Source organism: Trachurus trachurus (genome assembly GCF_905171665.1).
Source record: "Trachurus trachurus genome assembly, chromosome: 23".
Lineage (NCBI taxonomy): Eukaryota > Metazoa > Chordata > Actinopteri > Carangiformes > Carangidae > Trachurus > Trachurus trachurus.
In genome coordinates, this window is record NC_139912.1 from 1,765,826 (window position 1) to 1,787,962 (window position 22,137).

Genomic DNA, 22,137 nt, shown 5'->3' on the forward strand with positions numbered 1-22,137 from the left:
CTATCTGCTGGTCATGGACTCGGGAGTGATGTAAGACACGGAAAAAAAAAATGTTGGCGTATCACTTTAGAGTAAATGTAACCAGCAGCTTTTTTTGTGTATTTTAACTTTATTTAATAACATAAAACAAAAACTTCTGATCCTCAGCTTCACTTCACTTCACTTCATGAACTTTCAAATTTTCTGATTTTTCTTTGGATTCGACAGAATTCTTCAAATAAAAAGCAACAAAAAACTTGAAATGTGACGTTTTACTTTGAAAAACGGACGTGAAGTGATGACATCACACTGAGGAAGATGAAACGATAACAATAACCAGTGATTCTGAGGAGCTCAGGTTCAAACATAACATAAGAAAACATAAATTCTTTTAGTTTTTTTTATTTTCTGCTTCAGACTTGAATCAAAGCGACGGACGAGACCTCGACCGACAACATCTGCTTCTCACAGCGAGTCCAGATGTGACGTTTCACCTGCAGACACACAAACCAACAAACCAACAGACCAACAGACTCCGCCCCCTCCTCATGTTTTTATTTCTCCTGCGACTCAAACTGGACGAGACTTGAACAACGGCGGTGAAGTTAAAGGGAAACGGGCGGCGGCCATCTTGGATCCAGATGTGTTTGATGATGTGTAACGTGTTTCTGTGACGCCTTAAACCGACTGTGTGACGTCATCGTGTCTTCACCTCGTTAACCAACGAACGTTTCATCATCCGTCGCCGTGACGACGCCGTCTTCACGTCAAACACTGTTTACTAATTAACAACAAAGAAGCTGCCGTTAATTAATCAATTAATTAATTATTATTATTCATGTGGATTAATCAATATTAAGAAGCATTTTATAACATGATTGATTATGATTATGGATTATGTGGTTAATTATTTGTTTCTTATTAAAATAAAAATATCACTTTTGTAATTTTATTTTTTCTCACAGATTCAAAACTTTATCAAAAAATGTGAACTTTTTCCCTCACAATTTTTTTTTTTTCCCTCATTCATTCAGTCGATCAATAATCAATAAAGTCCAGATTTGAGTGTCTAATCAGTGACTTCAGTTAAAAATCGAACTATTTGATATTTTAATTAGTGAACAGAAAAAGTTAAATTATTGATTATTGTTCAAATTCTAGTCAAATGTCACTGTAACATCTCAAAGTACAAACATTGATTATTGGATTGATTGACTGATTGATTGGTGATCAGTGATCAGCTGTGAAGACTGTGGCGTCTCCTGTTTTTACAACATTAAAGGGATAGTTCAACATTTTGGCAAATTAACCCATTGCCATAATCCCTATAGTCATAGCAGTAGGTTCGTTACCTTTAATTGTCGGTGCAAGCTGTTTTTAGAACGGCGGAGCAGAGCCGTGAGCTGCTCAGAGCTACGCTACGGAGGCTCATTATGGGATTTCTTGGTTTCCCTCATCAAACTCATCAAATACACAATCCAACAACTCCACAACGCTCTGGTGGACAAGTTGTGAGCTGCACATTCACCACGCTATGAGATAATAACACAACGTTACCAGACAGAGTTGTTTTAGAGGGAAATACAGAGACTGTTGATGAAAAACTGTCCCTGAAGGCAACGTGCATCAGTGGTTTTGCATGAATTTCCCTCTAAAACAACTCTGTGTGGTAACGTTGTGTTATTATCTCATAGCGTGGTGAATGTGCAGCTCACAACTTGTCCACCAGAGCGTTGTGGAGTTGTTGGATTGTGTATTTGATGAGTTTGATGAGGGAAACAAACCAAGAAATCCCATAATGAGCCTCCGTAGCGTAGCTCTGAGCAGCTCACGGCTCTGCTCCGCCGTCCTAAAAATAGCTTGCACCGACAATTAAAGGTAACGAACCTACTGCTATGACTATAGTGATTATGGCAATGGGCCATATTGACAAAATGTTCAAAACTATCCCTTTAATGTAAAAGCTGGACGTTGGATGAGAGTCATTGATCTGAGACGATTGATTGATTGATTGATTGATTGATTGATTGATTTGCACTCAGAGACGAAGCCATTATCGATCAATAATCCGTCCAGTGTTTTTCTGTCTGTGTCGTCGTCCCTCAGTGTTATTATTGATGAAGATGAAGATAAAGATGATGATGATGATGTAGTTTATAGATCCTCCAGCTGAATGTATCCGCGCCGATCGATCGATAGCAGAGACGCTTTAACGACGAACATTTGATAAGAGTGAAACGACGTTTGCACTGTAAAAAAAAAAAAGAAGATAAAAAAAACAAAAAAAAACGCTTTTAGAACCTTTTTCAGAGTGTTTGTTAAACTTCCTGTTGCTTTTCGTCACGGTAACGCGCTCACGCTTTTCTACACACATGCACACACACATACACTACACACACACACGTTCACGGTTCACGTGCATGTTTTCAGTCCGACTCCTTTTGTTTCTGACTCTCTGACATTTTCCTGTATTTATTTATTAAAATACACATTATCAGAAAAAAAAACTCTCTGTGTGTGTGTTGATCTGAGTCCTTTCAAAATAAAACGACCATGATGTCGTCATGCATGGTGACGGTGGCGCCACCTCCAGGACAAACTGAACTCCACATCTTCTCTCGTTTACTGTGTGAGAATCTAATTAACAGGAGTTCATTAAGAGGCTGATTTATAAACTGACTCTGGATCAGTTAAAGCAGATATCAGCTTCACGGCCGTTTCGGCTAATGCTGCGTTCAAGGCAGGCTTTTGAAACCGTAAGTTACAGCTTTAAGTCACAACTACGACTTGGTAGCGTTCCAGGTAACCCGTAGCTCGTGTTTTTACCATCCTGTTGTCTGTGAAAGTTCCCTATAACGGCCACTCGTAACTTCCGACCCGTGAACTCGTACCAGATCGAACTGGTATGACTTCACAGGAAGGAAAAACACAAAGTACGAGTTTCTTTGAACGCACCATGAGTTAGCAGCCCCCGCCCTTGTCAGGCATCAATTGGTCCTCGTGCTACGTCACCACATTCACGCGCATCCCTTGGCTGCACACACAGCCCTTCATGCCGTTCTCTCTCCTCATTGGATAACACTTGTATCCCACAAGGAAAATTTTCTCCTCGGGTTACAGCAGAGCAGAGTGACGGAGAGACTCGTGTTTAGGCTGAAACACTTCATGTAAGTGATTGCTGACGGAAAATAGGACTATTTAGGACTTATATTAACAAAAACATTCCACTGATATCTGCTTTAACGGCTCTGCCACTAATTACTGTTTTAATCGTCTCCACTCCCTCACTGTACGACATGAATTAACCTGTTTTATAAATATTATTATAAATTAGAGCTGCAATTAAATTAATTGTCAACTATTTTGATAATCTAATAATCCGTTTGAGTCGTTTTTATAAGAAAAAAAGTCCAGATTCTCTGATTTCAGCTTCTTCAATGTGAATATTTCTGGTTTCTTTGTTCCTTTATGACAATAAACTGAGTCTCTCTTTGGTTTGTGGACAAAACAAGACATTTGAGGACGTCGTCTGGTGGTTTGAGAAACACTGATTGATATTTTTCAACATTTTATTGACCAAACAACTAATTGATTAAAGGAATAGTTCACCAAAAAATGAAATTCAGTCATTAGTGCCTCACCCTCATGCTGATGAATACTCCAGAGTAGTTTTTTATTCCTCAAAGGTCATCTGGAGACCCGGGAGGCCGGTTCATAGTCCAACCAAAACTTTATATGAGAGTAGTAATAGGGCCTGACACAAAAACTTCCATAAAACTACACAACAACCATTTAATATTCCTCTACACTGCTCGTCCACTGCAATCCAAGTGTCCTGAAGGGAGATAGTCCAGAGTTTGGACTGTTGAGGCTGTAAAAATGTCCTGAATGAGGTCGTTTCCAGTAAACTCTGGACTATCTCCCTTCAGGACACTTGGATTGCAGTGGACGAGCAGTGTGGAGGAATATTAAATGGTTGTTGTGTAGTTTTATGGACGTTTTTGTGTCGGGCCCTATTATTACTCTCATATAAAGTTTTGGTTGGACTACGAACCGACCTCTTGCACTTTGAGGAATAATGAATTTCATTTTTTGGTGAACTATTCCTTTAACACTCATTATCTGGATTTGTTAATCTAGAAAAGTTTGTATCTGGATCAGACTGATCCAATCCAACTGAGATAAAAGTAAAAATGGATTATTGATGATTGATCCTGGATGGAAAAACAAGAGATTTCATAATCCAGTTTAAACCTGTTGAACAAACTGGGTTCGTTTTGTGTTTGTGTTTCTCCTTCAAAGTAAAAGCACCAGAAATCAAATCAAACAGCACAGCAGCAGAGTTTGGGTTTGTTTCCTTTTTATTCCCCAATAAAATGTCTTTACAAATGTTGTCAGACGATGACGCTCTCCTCGGCTTCGCCCGCCGAGGCCACACACACAAAGGACACTTGGAAAAAAAACAACAGAGTTCATGTCGACAGAAATAAAAACTCCCTCCTCCTCTTCTCCTCCTCTCCTCTCCTCACTCTCTCCACATCCGCTCCACCAGGACCAGGACACAATAAATAGTTTCCAGAGCAACAAAAACCAAAAAAAAAGAACAAAAAAACTGAAAAAGAGGAGAGAGAAGTGCTCCACATCCTCCATCGTTCATCAACACACTCACCGTTACTGCAGCTTTTAATTTGTAAAACCAAATCGACCGAACGACGACTCTTTGGAGCTTTTTTTTTTCTCCCCCAAAAAACAACGACAACATCCACAACATCCACGACAACAGCAACAACCACAACTCGTCTGACTCACAGCAGCAGGAGGAGGAAGAGGAGGAGGAGGAGGAGGAGGAGGAAGATGTCAAACTAAAAGTATATTTCACAGTATGACTGACGACCAAATTGATAGTGAAGGAAGGAAACAGCTGATTTTACCGGGAGGAGGAGATACGTACAGGTGTAGGTGTGTGTGTGTGTGTGTGTGTGTGATGGAGGGAGGGGGAGTTGAGGGGGAGGGTGATGAGTCTGGAGGTCTGACACTGCAAAAATTCAAAATCTTTCCAAGAATATTTGTCTTATTTCTTGTCAAAATGTCTCATTTCTAGTCTAAACTAATCTCTTTCCATTTAGAATAAGACTCAAAACCTAAAAATTAACTTGTTTTTAGTCTATTTTCACTTTTTTTAAATTGAAATAAGTAGAAAAATCTGCCAGTGAAAGCACGTTTAAAGGGATAGTTCAACATTGGCCCATTGCCACAATCCCTATAGTCATAGCAGTAGGTTTGTTACCTTTAATTGTCGGTGCAAGCTATTTTTAGAACGGTGGAGCAGAGCCGTGAGCTGCTCAGAGCTACGCTACGGAGGCTCATTATGGGATTTGGATTTGGTTTCCCTCATCAAACTCATCAAATACACAATCCAACAACTCCAAACAAAACGCTCTGGTGGACAAGTTGTGAGCTGCACATTCACCACGCTATGAGATAATAACACAACGTTACCACACAGAGTTGTTTTAGAGGGAAATACAGAGACTGTTGATGAAAAACTGTCCCTGAAGGCAACGTGCATCAGCGGTTTTGCATGAATTTCCCTCTAAAACAACTCTGTGTGGTAACGTTGTGTTATTATCTCATAGCGTGGTGAATGTGCAGGTCACAACTTGTCCACCAGAGCGTTTTGTTTGGAGTTGTTGGATTGTGTATTTGATGAGCTCTGAGCAGCTCTGCCATTCTAAAAATAGTTTGCACCGACAACTAAAGATAACAAACCTACTCCTATAAAACCGGCAATGAGCCAGTTTGCCAAAAATGTTGAACTATCCCTTTAAGTGCTTGTGATAAGAAAGAAAAACTTGCTCCACTATCAGATTTTTCTACTTATTTCAAGTGAAAATCAGCTTGAAAGAAGTAAAAAGTGTCTAAAAACAAGCTGCTTTTTAATAGAATTAGTTTAGTTTTGACTAGAAACGACATTTTGACTAGAAAAAAGACGAATATTCTTGGATAGATTTAGAGTTTTTGCAGTGGAGGATGACCAGGTGAAGTCTGCTAAAAGCTCAGGGAGCGAGTGGGAGTGGGGGGTGTGGGGGGGGGTTCAGCCTTTCTTCTCCTCCAGGACCTTGTGCAGCTCGTCGGCGTCCTCGGCCGTCTTCACCCGGATCAGCAGCGGGACGGGTTTGTTGGGGTTCTTGTCGTCGGTGGACGGGTTGGGGACGCACACGACCATCACGTTGCTCTTCCCCACGCGGGAGCACGGCATCGACGGCTGCACCATGATGTTCAGCAGGATGTTTCCTAGAGGAGACGAGGGGACGAGGACAGAGGAGACAAGGAGATGAAAACAGAGAGAGACGTTAACACCATAGATATATATAAGAAGACTAGATGACTCATCCACCGCTGCTGCCCAATGACACGGCGTAGCCTCATGGCGGCCATCTTGGTAAGGGCAACTCTCTCCCTCAGAGCATTAAGCCTCTGCTGCATGTTCTGCTATAATGACCACAACTTGCTCAGTTTTTGTTCGATTTCAAAACGGTTTGATTTTTATGAACGTCTATGCAGTTATGATGCAGCATACTTAAAATCACGGATCATTTTAATCATGTACATTCTTTTGTAAAAGTAACATTATAGTGACATTATGCAAATAGTTAAAGTAATAGCTACATACTGATTTATTTTTCACAGAGTTATGAATCGTTTTTTTTAGTGAAGATGACTGGACAGGGTTTATACAGAAATTCTTAAGTTGAATTTAATACCTTTTAATACCTTTTTTAATACCATCACAATATTTTTTAATACCAACACGACTTCGAGCTGCAACTGTAGTGGCAACTTTTCGAACTTCAGTGTTGGGGGTAACTAATTATAAAGTAACAGATTAATGTCATTTTCTAACTTTGAGTGACTAAGTGTAGTAGGCAAATGCTTACAATTCAAATCAAGTAGGCCTACCTGTTACCTGTTAGGGGGGTGTGCTTAGGGCGGTGACACTCACCATTAACAAATTATACAGGTGCATCTCAATACATTATAATATCATGGAAAAGTCAATTTCCAGAAGTAAAGCCAACATTTCTGTAGCTTTTTTTTTTTATTGGTCCTTTGTAATATTTAGATTTTTGGGGATACTGAATTATAGGTCTTCATTTAAAGTTAGTCATAATTAGTACAATTAAAATAAATTGAATAAATAAAGACATGAAATGTTTCATTCTTTGTGTTAGTTTCACTTTTTGAATTGAAATACTGACATATGCCTTGATAAACTTAACCATGATATTATAATGCACCTGTGAATTGGAAATAATAGGAGTGATAGGTACATATGAAATAATTAATTACTGCATACATCTTGACAGCTCGCCTTTACTTCATTTTTAGCCTTCTGTGATTACGTTTGGAAACCTTTGCGTTTATTTAAATTGGGCAGAGCTCTGTGGGAAACTCCTGCCTGACACAGCAACATAGGGAACCGTGCATGTCTGCAGCGCACAGCTGATACTCGTGCACGAAAAAACAACCGCGTCGCCGTCGCACCGAATGCGCGCAGCTACGGTGCTGCTTTCGGTTGTGAGCGTGCATGTCGCGTGTCTACATTGGATATTGTATAATCAGAGCGAACTATGAATGAGGTTGCTTCACTTTCACGTGATTATCAGCCTGTTCAACATTTTACTGACCTGACGTCTTTTCACATGGGCTTCCTTCACCTTTCAAACGGGGCAGAGCTCCGTGGGAAACAGTAGGAGAGACACCGAGGGAGAATCTTGGTCTGACACATTGTGATCGCGCATGATGCGCATCTATATTGAAAGTAATGACGATACATCTGAACGGTCCCCATGCACACACGTTTTAACCAAGGCAGCAGCCAAAATCACCCAGGCGGCACGGTTTTAGACTGAAGCGCAAATAGTTTTACCGCGAACGCACACTGACTGACGTCGCATCATTGATATCGCTCTGGTCCTACTTGCACATATAATTTATATAATATAGGCTAAATAAATTCACGGGATTTTTAGGCCTGCACTTAACATAAATGGGAACAAACTCATACTGTAGTTGGATAGTGCTTCGAAAATTTAATACCTCGTCAGATGACATTTATTACTTTTTAATACTTTTTAATGGCCTTAATTTTTGCTAATTTCATTTACTACCTTTTTATACCTTTTACAACCCCGCGGAAACCCTGCTGGATCACCATCTACTGCACTGTAACTGCAGCCAGAGTCAGAGCAAGTTGCCCGTTCCAATATGGCCGACTGTGAGCTACGCCTGCGTGTAGTCCGATCCACCCCCTTGGTCAACACTGGCTCACAGGAGGAGACAGGACGACTACGGCTACGGAGGCCCTGAAGGTTCAACTCACTGCAGCCGACGACAGAAACACAGTAAACTAAACCTGCTACAAACTCACAAAACTTTAGGCCGTGTCTCCGGAAACACTTCCTGTTGTGTTGCTTTCTGTCTTTCTTTCTTTCTGTGTGTCTTTCTTCCCTTCCTAACTGTCTTTCTTTCTTTCTTTCTGTCTTCCCTTCTTTCTGTCTTTATTTCCTTCTTCCCTTTCTTCTGTCTTTCTTTCCTTCTTTCTGTCTGTCTTTCCTTCTTCCCTTCCTTCCTTCTGTCTTTCTTTCTTTATTTCTTCCCTTCCTTCCAGCTTTCTTTCCTTCCTTCTTTCTTTATCCTTCTTTCTGTCTTCCTTTCCTTCTTTTGGTCTTTCTTTCCTACTTTCCTTCCATCTTTCTTTCCTTCCTTCTTTCCGTCTTTCGTTCCTTCCTTCTGTATTTCTTTCCTTCCTTCTTTTCGTCTTTCCTTTCTTATTTCCGTCTTTGTTTCTTTCCTTCTTTCTGTCTTTCCTTCCTTCTGTCTTTCTTTCCTTCTTTCCGTCTTTATTTCTTTCTTTCTTTCCTTCAGTCTTTCTTTCCTTCACAATAAAGCGAGGGACCAGTCTGGGGCCTTTAGTTCTTCTTCTTGACTTAGTGGGTTTGACAATAAGTTGAGTTTGTTTGGTTTATTAGAACGTTGATATCACATGATTTACACGGTATTAATCACATAGACTGTTAGTTTGTATCATGTTTAGTGTCTGTGTGTTTTTCTTCAGCTGCAGTGAGTTGAGCCTTCAGGGCCACCGTACTGACTTCAACAACACAACAGGAATAAAAAATCTTCCAGACTTCCCATGAAGACAGATTTCTCCAGACTACGATGCCAAATTAAACTTTGTTTTATGTGGAACTTAAAAATCTTTTTACAACTCTGTCTGAAAAACATGTAAAAACAACAAAACTTTCCAGACATCCGGTCTTATGGAAAATATTATGGTCCATATTAATAGATAAAATGTTTCTACTCATTTTTTTCCTCTTTTCTCCATTTTAGCGTATATGTTTAATTATTTTTTGCTTCTTTATTGATCAAATTTATCTTTATGCGCCTGGATACATTGTATTTCTTTATTTTATTTATGTCAAGCTCTGCATTTTGTGTTATATTTTTATTTTTCTGTACTTCACTGTTGTTTCATGTTTGTATAATGTCTCTAATATTATAATAAAGTTTGTTTAAAGCTGTTTTATGTTTCTACAGAGGGGAACATGTGAGCTGCAGTTCCTCTGGTCGTCCAGCAGGTGGCGCCGTTGCCTCAACAAACAGGAAGCAGCTGCTGTTTCACCTCCAACTCAACTTTAATTACTCTTCATCTTCATCAGACTAATTAAACAAATGTCACAGCTGGACGAAGAGGAGAAACAACTTTTCTTCTTTTTTTTTGTGTTTTTTTTGTTTTATTTTGTTTGTACATCTGTCTGCCCTGTGTCAGCTGACTCAGGCCGTTGCCATGGAAACTGTGCCGAGATGTTGAGTGTTTCTCTCCCATTTCCTCCTCCTGACATTCAGACAGTCAGCGATCAAACCAAGACGGATGTTTACTACCATAATAATAATAATAATAATGATAATAATAATAATAGAAGTGTATATGAAAGCCTCAGATGCTGTTGTTGCTATGGAAACGGCAGCCGTCAGTCATCTTACCCAGGTTGGTGTCGGCGCGGATGATCATCTGGGTTTTTCCGCCGGCCGTTTCTTTGAGGTGCAGAGTTCCCACGCCCTTCTCCTTGAACTCAGAGTCCTTCTTATAGAACATCTTACACCTGGAGGAAACACACACACACACACACACAGACGGAGGTCAGCTGTTATATCAGTTTGAGTCTTAAAGGGATAGTTCAACATTTCATTTCAAACTGGCCCATTGCCATAATCTCTATAGTCATAGCAGTAGGTTTGTTACCTTTAATTGTCTAAGGTTTCCCTCATCAAACTCATCAAATACACAATCCAACAACTCCACAACGCTCTGGTGGACAAGTTGTGAGCTGCACATTCACCACGCTATGAGATAATAACACAACGTTAACACACAGAGTTGTTTTAGAGGGAAATACAGAGACTGCTTGATGAAAAACTGTCCCTGAAGGCAACGTGCATCAGCGGTTTTGCATGAATTTCCCTCTAAAACAACTCTGTGTGGTAACGTTGTGTTATTATCTCATAGCGTGGTGAATGTGCAGCTCACAACTTGTCCACCAGAGCGTTGTGGAGTTGTTGGATTGTGTATTTGATGAGTTTGATGATGAGGGAAACCAAGAAATCCCATAATGAGCCTCCGTAGCGTAGCTCTGAGCAGCTCACGGCTCTGCTCCGCCGTTCTAAAAACAGCTTGCACCGACAATTAAAGGTAACGAACCTACTGCTATGACTATAGGGATTATGGTGATGGGCCAATTAGACTAAATGTTGAACTATCTCTTTAAATCAGATTAAACTGATCGACTGCATTGATTATTATCTGATCAGGTGTATTGATAACAGGTCGGGGTCGGTGTCGTACTTCTTGGAGTAGAAGGCGTCGTCCTCTTTCACCTCCTTGACGTCCGGTTTGGGCGGCTCCTCTGACTCCTCCTCTCCGTTCTCGGCTGAAAAACAAACGACACAAAGAGTCACATGACTGTTACAGCCTTTAACAGCCTTATCAATAACTACGATCGACAGGAGACTGATCAACTATCCTGACCATTTATATTATATACATTATAACTAGTTTTTCTCTGCAGGTGGTAGAAGAGTTTTTTTTTTTATAAACTAAAGAGTTGATCAATAGTGAAAATAATCAATATCTGCAAAGTGTCAAATTCCTAACATTAATTAATGCAATTAATTAATTAACAGTTGGAAGAACAGAGTTGTAAATGAGGCAATATCTAATTAAATATGCACTACTTTGCATACATTTCCAGAACAGAAATCTGAACAATAGATAAAGCTACTTTCAAGTCAGAAGTTTTTACAGAGGAGGATTTTGGATATCTCTTATTATCACTCTGTAGATGAGAAAATACTGTCACCAGCCCTAAAACATCTAATGTCTCCATGTTTTTAGTAATAAAATGTTGTATAAATGAGGCTGTGAATGATATATCAACAATCCCCTCTGTAAAAACCTTCAGGATATAGAAAGGGATCAAAGTGGAAGGTTTGGTGTCTGGAAGTGCTGCTGAAGTGGAGATTTCTAGCTCAGAGTCTGAGTCTGAAAAACTCTTTCTGAGAAAACGGCCTTTAGAGACTTGGACTGTAAAACTACAGAGATTGTTAATGTCAATCATACTTTTAGGATTTGTTGATGATATAAAGGAAATGACATCATTGTTGGCAGGAAGTCACACAAAGAAACACGAGAGAATCTGGTCAATTTTCTAAATAAAACACCGCGAATGACAAATATGTGAGGCCAATGTGTGTACATTTGTATCCTATTTGTGTTTATTAATCGAAACAGAGCGAGAGAGATGAACACACACACACACACAGCTGAGGGGCGAAGCGCTTGTCCCCCGGCCGCCACAGAGTCGTTAATTAATGGTAAATGCTGGATGTGCTGGTTAATAAGTTTAGTTTTTAATGAGGAGGAACTATGAAGAACTCTGTGATTGAAAAGCACCTAAACCAAGTCGAAAGTTGTAACTGTGTAGTGGAAAGGGGTGCAAAGTACCTAATGGTAACTGGTTGTGGAAACCCTGATTTAAATTGTTTTAACATTTAAAAAAAAAAATCATCATTCTGAAGGTGTGGTGGCTTTTATTTTGCCGTGGCGGTGCGCCACGATCAATTACATGTAGAGGAAACCCTGACCTGTCATGACATGGCTCAGACTAACTCCTGGTGAGTTTAGGAGAAATCTACTGACGAAAAGAAGTAAAATAAAAACCTTAATGTGGATTTTCTACCATTTCTTTACACTATCTTGAAAGAAAACACGTTAAAGAAGAGAAATGACCCAAAATCTCAAAATTAAATGCATAGTGCGAATTACAGGGGGGTTTGGGGGGGTTTGACCCCCCTAATTACGACTTTGACCCCCCTAAAAGAGGTACAAATAACAGATAGGGGGGGTTGAAACATTTATCTTTCTTATTAGTAATCATAAATACTACAATATAGGCTACAGTATTTCCATAGTCATGCCAGGAAGATGCTTGCAGTAACATTTCAGACACCCCTAGTGGACTAAACCATTTCATTACCTGAATCTGTGCATGTCACTGACTGGTTCACATCCAAGTCGGCGCGTACATTTAAAACTGACTTCACACCGTGTCATGGACTGCTGTAAATGAATGTAAGTAGCTACCAAGCTATTTAATATACTTACTTACTCTAGAGTATTTTGTTGGTGACTACAAAAGTTGTTTGTGTGGTACATTATGTGCCGCATGAACTGTAAAATTGTGTAAAATTTGGTTTATCATCATCAACAGACTGGAGACATTTCATTGTACAAGCAAGATACTGTAAGACTTCTGTTAACTCAAGCACGCGCCTGCGCTGTGTAAAATGTTGACCCCCCCAATTGTCATTGTATAATTCGCACTCTGATAAATGCACAAATAATCAAAGTTATTGCCTACAGCGTTTCAGCCTTCAACTCTTTCTAGGTGAGCGTGTGTTTACCTGCAGGCGGAGCGTTGTCGCTCTTGGCGCCGCTGAAGGACAGAGGAGCCGAACCAGGAGCTCCGAACAGGGAGGAGGGCTGACCGGAGGAGGAGGAGGAGGAGGAGGAGGAGAAGGAGAAGCTGGGGATGGAGGTCTTGGAGCCTAAGGAGCCGAGGACGGAGCTGTCGACCTTCTGACCGAAGTTAAACGTGACGCCGGCCGGGACGGGAGCGGCCGAGCTCGACTCGTCTGTGGGTTTTTTACCGAAGGAGAACGGAGAAGAGGAGGAGGAGGAGGAGGAGGAGGAGGAGGAGGGAGGAGCAGCAGGAGGAGGAGTAGCTGTCTTCTTCTTCTCCTCAGAGGAGCCGCCGTCAGCCGGAGCGGCGGTCGTTGCCGTAGCGGCGCTGGCGGTCCCGTACTGGCGCTCGATGCTGGACAGGTGGCGCTCGTAGTCCCTGAAGATGGGGTTGAGGTCGCACAGCGGGTTGTCGTTGACGTGTTTGGTGATCCAGTCGCGGACGGAGCAGTTGAGCGCGGTGAGCTGCCGGCTGTACTCCTTGTTGCTGCTGGAGGAGGAGGAGGAGGAGGAGGAGGAGGAGCCAGAGATCTGCTTCATCGCCGCCGCCGCGATGGGGGCCGAGCCGTTGGTCTGCTTGGTGATGAGGTCAGAGGAGGAGGAGGAGGGGCCGTTGAACGTCAGACCTGAAGAGATGGAGGGAGAAACGTTACAGGATCTTCTTTTAGGGTGAAACAGAAACTGGTGGAGTCAACCTTTCTTCCGATTGACCTCTGGCTAAGCCACGCCCCCAAACACGATGAGCCAATCACAGTGCGCATAGCTAGCCTAATACACTCGGACATTCTCTGCTTCCACGTCCATTGAAATGCATTGCAGTTAGTCAGTTTTCATTCGTTTTTTCTTGACATTGTAAGTTTAAAATGGTCAAACGGTGTTCATGGGGTACATGCAACTCCTACACTAGGTATCCTGAGAGGCCACGGGTGGATTTTTTTAACCTTTTCCTAAGCCACATCTCAACCGAGAGAAGTGTCTGCTCTGGATAAAGTTATGCAGTAGACCACAACACCAACTAAACGTGGATAAAATTAACAAGGATGTCTACATCTGTTCTAAGTTAAGTCAACAACGTGTTTGAGGCAACATATTGTCAGAGATGTTTAGATGTTAGCCAGTATCACAACTAAGCATAAAGTCAGCTCCGAGTACATGGAACAGTTTGCAGTCAGAGCTCAAACTCCAAAGTCTGGTTGGTATCTCTGAATGTATTTAAGTCCATGATAAATTCCATCACAACCAGGCTTCAGGAGTGCAAATGTTTTACTAATCTTGTAAATTATTTTAAGTAATTTTAAAAATTAAATTTTTTTTTTTTTTGTTTGTTTATCTGTTCGTTTATTTTGTGTCTTTAATTAATGTGACTATGTGCTGTCATTCTTAGCCAGGTCTCTCTTGCAAAAGAGATCTTGGATCTCAATGGAACAAACCTGGTTAAATAAAGGTTAGAATAATAAAAAAGAGGAGGAGGAGGAGCCCCTCCCCCCTCTGATGCTGCTGCAGACGACCCCCCCCCTCCCTTCCTCTTCCCATCATGCCCTGCAGCGACACGGCGACATGAAATGAACGAGCGAGACACAAACGACGCTGATTCAGCTCAGAGAGACGGAGCAGCTTCACATCGGAGACAGGAAGGGGGAGAAGAGGAGGAAGAGGAAAAGAGGAGAAGAAGAGGAAGAGGAAAAGAGGAGGAGAAGAGGAGGGAGGAGAAAGATTAACATCATCTCCATCACTTTAAAGCTCCACCACAGAGAAACTAAAATATTCATTTATATTTTTATATTTCCTCTGATTCTGTTCGTCACTGAGATGAAGGAGTTTTATATAAAATTTTCACTGTTTCAGCTGAAGTTTATTATTATTGAATGGATAAAGAATGAAAACATATAAAACTCTCTGAGCTCCGTTGTTTAAAGAAGCAGCAGGTTCCTCTTTTCCTCTTCTAAACTCACAGAGTTTCAAATTAAAAGCCTCTCTTTGGTTTTCCACCTCAAGCTTTTATAGTGAAACGCCTGAACAGAGGAAGTTCAAACAGCAGCAGGTTCAAGGAGTTATATTTTGTAATATGACCGTACCATGACCTTTTTTAAAGGTTACATAACATTGTAGTTTCTCACAGTGGCTTCCTCTGGCTTTATACATCGCTGTTCTTGTCTTTTGGAGCTGCATCAAAACACGTTTTACATCTGGGAGGCGACGTCTTTCCACGTAACGCACTTCCTTCTCCTTTCAAACGGGGGTTTATGCAAGATGCTACATGTGAAATGAGCTAAAATAACCTTACATAGGCAGGAGGAGCTTGTGTTAAAGTCGGGCGGACGTGTGCGTTTGCTTCACCTGTAAAGATGGTGCTGCTAAAAAATAAAAAAGCTCTGCTGTTCCTCTCTTTGGCTGCACTTTATATTAAAAAATAGTTAAACATTGGAAGATCTAACCTCCATCTGAGCACAGAACAGCTGAGCCAGAGAGAAACAGATGTGGCGCTGTGCAGCTGTTGAAGCGTCTGTGTTTTATAACATCTAACTTCATTCAGTCGGCTGTAGGTAAACTTTACAAACAAAGACGTGTGTGTCATTTAATTCAGACGCAGCGCTCCTGCAGCGTGCACTAACGTTGGCTGGTTTGAAATGAATTTTCCCTATTATGAGTGTTAGATTTATGGGAATCTGTTAAATCAGAACTGTTTTATATTGCCAAGAGCAGTAAAGGTCAGTTTACATCACGAGGAACTTGTCTTGGTGTCAGGTGCAAACATAAAATAGTTTAAAAGGAGGGATAAAAATAGAATTAAGAATTTAAATAAAATAAAATAGAATGAATTAAAATATTGTAGTGCGCAAGATACGCATATACTATAAATATGCATATACTATATAAAAAATAGAATAAGAATAAAATTATGTGCGATACCAGTAACATCTGCACCGACTCTCAGGCCCTTAAAACACCAATAAAGTGGCTGCATGTTGGTTATCTGCACTAAAAAGTTGTGAAACCATGAAAGTTGTAGAAGTAAAATGTAGAGTTCAAATTAACTTTGTACAAACCAAGTTGTGGCGCCCCCCCACAATGTTTACACCGACACAAACATCTGTAAACATGTGTGTGACTGTGAGTGTGAGTGTCTGACCTGGAGCTCCGGACGCGGCCGGGGAGGAGAAGCCTCCGAACGACGGCGTGATGCTGTTTCCGTTGGTCAGACCCCCCAGGCCTTTAAAACCTCCTCCGTTCCCGAACCCAGAGAACAAGGTGGGAGTTGAACTCCCGCTGCCCGTCGATGACGCTGCCGCTGTCGCAGTCGCTGCTGCTGACGCCGCCGCGGTCAGAGAGAAACCTTTAAAGCCTTTAAACGCTCCTGGATTCTCACCCTGAAACACAGAACACAGGACAATTCAACACACACACACACACACACACAGGACAGACTGTAGAGAAGAATCTAGACTAGTGACGTCGTGAAGACTTGGTTTTTACAATTAATCGCAGCATTCAATGCCACAATTAATTACTCATAACGATTCCTAAATACCTTCACTTTCCAAAAAAGATTATGTCAGAATCATATCAGCAGATGACGACAACGTATGAACAGATATAATAAATGTATAAATTACATTAATAACGAAACGCTGAATTAGTAAGAATTTAAATGTTAGTTTGTCATTTGTAATTAAAAAAACAAAACAAAGCAGGTTTTTACCTCGGCTCCAACGTTTCTGCGTTTGGCCTTTTTAATGGCTCGATTCTTCAACACATCTACACTGGCGACTGAGAAGGTTCCTGCCTGGAGAAGGAAACACACACACACACACACAGTCAGACATCTGCACAAAACAACCATAAGGTTTACATTTTCATTAGCTTTTCAGTTTGTTTTCATTTTTATTTCAGTTAATTCAACAAGTGATGAAGCAGTTTTAGTTCATTTATTTGGTTGTTTAGTTTGGTTCTCTCAAAAGCTTCTATGAATCAAGGTTTTTCCTCCTGACGCCTGAAAAACTCAAAGATAAACTTTCAACTTTATGGGATTTTACTCTTTAGTTGATGTTCCCATCAGCCCTCATCACCATCACATTTACTTTTATCTACTGAAATAGTCCCATATTGAGCTGCTGTGGCGTTTTCTCCCTCAACTTTAGTTGTTTCTACAAAAATGAAAACAAAGCTGATTTTATATTCAGTTCAATTTTAGTTAGTTTTGTATTGTTCATTGTAGTTTTTATTTAAAAACAAGTCATCTGTATTTTTATTTCAGTGAACTGGTCAGTTATCTAGTTATTCATTACTAGTTAGTTATAGTTATATTAATGCTTTTATACTTGTAGTTATTATATGTCTATGTGTGCTCATAAATTGCCCCTCAGGGATAAATAAAGTTATTTGAAATGATGCAGTTTTAGTGGTTTTAGTTTTGTGTGTCAGGTGTTGGTTTGTGGGTTATTACAGTGATCTAACACTGAGTCGACTTGTTAGAGGAGGAAAACTCTCCTCTGGTCTGGACCGTGATGTTAATCCTCCGTCAGCGACTCCAACATCAAACTATGACGGATTAAACTCTCAGTCAGACAAAGAACGTGACCTGGTTGCTATTGGTTACTGCTTCCTGTCTCCACGCAGAGTTTGTTGTTGTTAAAGTGTGTTGACGTTGGACTCACCTCCTCCCCCTCCTCCTCCTGATCCCAGTTCCTGTCCGTTAGCTCTTTGTCAGCGATCCTCTTCGCCATCCCACCTGCTCTGTAACACACAACCAACACAAACTGTTGGTGAACTATATTCATATTTGACATTTTATTACAGTCGTCGTAGATTAAAGTCTCGTCAGTCTCGTCCTGTTGGTTCAGACGTCAGTCACCGACACTGATCACACTCCTCCTCGGGTCACAGACGGCATCTTCACATCATCTACTGCTGGTATTATTATCTCCCATAATGCACTCTGTCCAGACTGATGACAGGGTTTAAACTGAAGCATCAAAAACATTCAGAGCGACAGCCGCCTTCAAACTGTGATGAGTTCATGGACCAGAGCTGAAACCACCTATCAACTTAATTCACTTTATGCACAGCTACACTACTTCCTGAAATAAGCCAGCTCGTTTAATTCCTGTCTTACATTATTGGACCAACTGATTAATCCAGGTGTGTCTGACCACTGTAACTACTCAGACACACCTGGATTAATCAATTGGTCCAATAATGTAACACAGGAATTAAACGAGCTGGCTTATTTCAGGAAGTAGTGTAGCTGTGCATAAAGTGAATTATCAATCAAATTAAATATTAACTGAAAACAAATGATGATAATCAGCTACTTTAATGTCAAATAATTTAGCTGCACATCTGTAAAGATCTGACAGTTTCTTTGGCAGCAAAAGTTAAGTGAAGATTTTTGTGTTTTCTAATGGTTCAAAATATTATTTTACAATAATGTGTCGCCCTGGACTCTGTGAACAGACATGTTCACTATCTATCTATCTATCTATCTATCTATCTATCTATCTATCTATCTATCTATCTATCTATTGTGTTGAATAATAGGGTGTTATATTAGTATATTCCGTTTCTAATATTTACATTTGAGGAAGGGAAGTACTGTAAAATAACAATACCAAAGGATGTCTGGAGTTATATTAAAGCATCATTAGTACTGCCTTGACATTAATTCAGGCTAAAAAGGAATTTAATGTAACATGCAGAACAAAAACACAAGCAAACACACCATAAGTTATGATCCTATGACCTGGCACTTTAATACTTTTTAATACTGTCTTCAGAAGTTGGTTATGTCTCTCTTGTGCTGTCCTTTCATTTTATATTTACCTTATTTAAGCTATTTCACTTTCTTTTGTAAATGGCTGTCTTCTGCTCTGCCTCTTCTCTTTCTTTAACTGTTGCTGAATCACCTGAATCTCCCTACAGCGATCAATACAGGCTTCAATCTAATACAATCTAATGTAGTTTTCATTGTGTAATAAAATAAATCAAACGTAAGAAGCTATTACAGTCTGTAAACAGCCTCTGAACTTCAGACGTAAATACTGTAACAGTGATAAAGCTCAGTCCCTGACAGACTGAACATTATCACTGTAAATAATTTAAACCACTGTAAATTATAATAATAACAACCATCGTGTCTCAGTATTTCCATTCTGAGTGTGTCTGATCTTTAAACCACCTCCACCTGCCGCTCTGGGCCGGTTCAGTCTCCATGGTGACACATTAAAAACCAACTTAAATATCCGTTAATTAGCTTTACTCCGTTAGCTCCGGCGCTACGCTAGGCAATGCTAGGCTAGGCTAGCGGGATAAAAACACAGCAAACCGAGTCGGATAAAGGGTGAAACCGGTAAAAACAGTTAGATTAACAGTGCAGAGATTGAACCCAGGTGTTAATAGTTACACCTGGTGTGTAACGTTCACGTCCAGGCTGTTAGCCGGTGAGCTAACGAGCTAACAGCCGTTACAACTGACCGGGCCCAATGTTAGCACGTTAGCAGCTAACGGCTAACGTCTTAATTAAAACCAAACGCACCTTTTCTTTTTTACTGCCTGTGAAAGAAAATCCCGACTGGTTTCCGGTGTGGCAGCTCCAGGGGACGCAGAATGCCGCTTCAGAAACGTGACTTCAACACCTTCACAGGTATAAAACAAAATGATAATTAAAAAAAGTCAATAAACCGCTGAGATTTGAACGAGCCTCTCTCACGCCGCCATTTCACACAGCGGCACATCCGCATGGACTCACGCGTCCAACAGACCGTCCTCTTTGCGCATGCGCAGCAGAGCGGCGCAGCGACCATGGGAGTTGTAGTCCATAACAACAACTAGCTTGAGGCAGAGTTAGCTGAAAAATAACACCACAAAGGATTTAGAAACGTTATTTAATGTAGTTTATTTCAGTTTTTATTGATTAACTTTTTATTTTATTTTATTTTTTATTGTTTTTTACTTTTATTTGTTTTAATAGGAACTGTTTTTTAGTAGCCAAGGTCTTTTGTAGGCTACAAACAATCATGTATTGGCTTCTAATAAGACATAAGACTGTTTATTTATCCCAATTTGGTTGTAAAAAGAAAAAAAGTAGAAAAATATGCAAATATGGAAATTTAAAACGATTTAAAACAAACATAAAAAAAATACAAAAAACTAAGAAAGAGATTTAATTTTCTTTTCATTCATTTAGGCTATTTGGTATATTTTATTTTGGGGCTTTTTACTTGTATTAGATTCTTAAGTTTTGTTATTTCTGTTAACTTTAGTCACCACAAATATTTAAATAAAAAGTATATCTTCTACATGAAAATTCAAATTTATATATAGGCTATGGCAGGCAGGTTAAATATGAGGTGTTATTTAGACATTATAAACCATATTTTCTTTTCTAATGCACTGAATATGTGTGTCTCAGTATTCTGTTACTTCACCTAAACATCAACACTTTAAAAAGAGTTAAATAAAAAGTGTCAAAGTGCTGGAATCGACCTTGATCGTGTTTATTTGTGTGTGTTTATTGGGCTGCAGCTGCAGAAGCGACTAATCCTGAAGCTCAGAGTGAAAAACCATCAGAGGTGGAGACGTGTGTGAGATCTTCTCCTGGTTAATACAGGATTTAAAGGCACAATAACAGTTTTTTTTCTTCTCCTTCCCAGCTTTAAAGTGTCTAAATTCACAAACGTCTCTCATCCTCACAGACTGGAAAACATCTTTTTTCTTTTTTTTTGGCGTGAGGCATTAAAAAAAAATACCCCGTTGCTGCTGCGTGAAGGTCAGAGCAGCTTTGAGCGCTGCAGATGAGAAGTGACAGTTATCAGTCACTGCACCTGCACGGGGTAAATGAACTCGGCTACACATGTCCAGCTTTGATTTAAAGGGATAGTTCACCCAAAATTGAAATTTCACTCATTATCACCCTTATGCCGACCATAAGGGCTGAGAGAAGTTTCAGAGTCCTCCGTGGCTTCTCTGAGTTACAGGGGGTCTCGGCGTAGCAGTGCATGTCCATATATACGGTTGCAAATGGATACCAACTGTCTTCGTAACAAAAAGACACACCAAAAAACATCCAAATACCTCCATGCTGCTCGTATGTAATGTCTGTCTTGTATTGAAGCCCAGAAATGCGAAATTGTCCCGAAAAAAATTAAATAAGTCTATATTTCAAGCTTGTTTTGTCCTCTTCCCGGTTCGTCAAATTTGGACGAACTGGGAAGAGGAGCTTACGCTACAAACAAGCTTGAAATATGGACTTATTTAATTTTTTCGGGACAATTTCTCATGTCGGGGCTTCAATACAAGAGACGGACATTACATACGAGCAGCATGGAGGTATTTGGATGTTTTTTTGGTGTGTCTTTTTGTTACGAAGACAGTTGGTATCCATTTGCAACCGTTATATGGACATGCACTGCTACGCCGAGACCCCCTGTAACTCAGAGAAGCCACGGAGGACTCTGAAACTTCTCCCAGAAATTTCAATTTTGGGTGAACTATCCCTTTAACCTGCCTTCTCACAGCTTTTCCCCTTCAGTTAAATGGAGATTCTGGGATTTAGCAGCAGCAGCAGCAGCAGCAGCCAGTCCATTTCAACTCCGTCCTCCTCCTTCTTCTTTCCTCCTCTGTGTTTCGGAGGATGCATGCATGCAGAGGGGGGGGGGGGCTCATGGGAGATCGGGGGGGTAAAATGGTGCAGAGTTGGGCAGCAGATGGCTCGTCTCCAAGCTTTCAGCATCCCGGTCGGCCTTGCCAAATAGGAACAGGTGCTGGAGAAAGTAGGAAGTGAGCTGTGGGCCCGTGGCGGCAGCAGGAGACCCTTGACCAGCTGGCGAGGAGAAAATGGAACGAGTTGGCAGCGGAAAAAAGAGACAACCTGTATAATGTGCAGAGGAAAACAGGCTGAGGGAGGCAGGGCTGCTCTAAAGCCTCTAAACACAACACATGCACCAGCACAATGCATCATGGGAAATCATTCTGAAGGGGCCAGGGCTTTATTTAAATCATATTTGACCATTTATATATCTGGGAAGGCTATATATATATGACTACATATTATATAATGAATCAACATGTTGGAAGAG

The 22,137-nt window shown here is 40.6% G+C and overlaps 1 protein-coding gene across 1 annotated transcript; it reads right to left on the reverse strand.

Annotated features, from left to right (window-relative positions):
* Window positions 1–5,738: 5,738 nt before the first annotated feature.
* nup50 (nucleoporin 50) lies at window positions 5,739–19,789 on the reverse strand. Its single transcript, XM_083999473.1, has 8 exons — window positions 19,596–19,789; window positions 17,719–17,797; window positions 16,764–16,847; window positions 16,194–16,431; window positions 13,006–13,689; window positions 10,889–10,973; window positions 10,030–10,148; window positions 5,739–6,273 (listed from the first exon to the last, which is right to left on the reverse strand). The coding sequence occupies exons 2-8, from the start codon at window positions 17,785–17,787 to the stop codon at window positions 6,074–6,076; spliced, it is 1,479 nt and encodes a 492-aa protein (XP_083855599.1). The 5' UTR covers window positions 17,788–17,797; window positions 19,596–19,789; the 3' UTR covers window positions 5,739–6,073.
* Window positions 19,790–22,137: the final 2,348 nt, after the last annotated feature.

Excerpts from the sequence above, each read along its gene's own strand:
- nup50 (XM_083999473.1), bottom strand. The coding sequence starts at position 17,787 with ATGGCGAAGAGGATCGCTGACAAAGAGCTAACGGACAGGAACTGGGAT. Across the intron at positions 13,690-16,193 it reads GGCCGCGTCCGGAGCTCCAG|GTCTGACGTTCAACGGCCCC; the intron begins GTCAGACACTCA and ends CCATCTCTTCAG. Across the intron at positions 6,274-10,029 it reads CCGCGCCGACACCAACCTGG|GAAACATCCTGCTGAACATC; the intron begins GTAAGATGACTG and ends CGTCTCCTCTAG.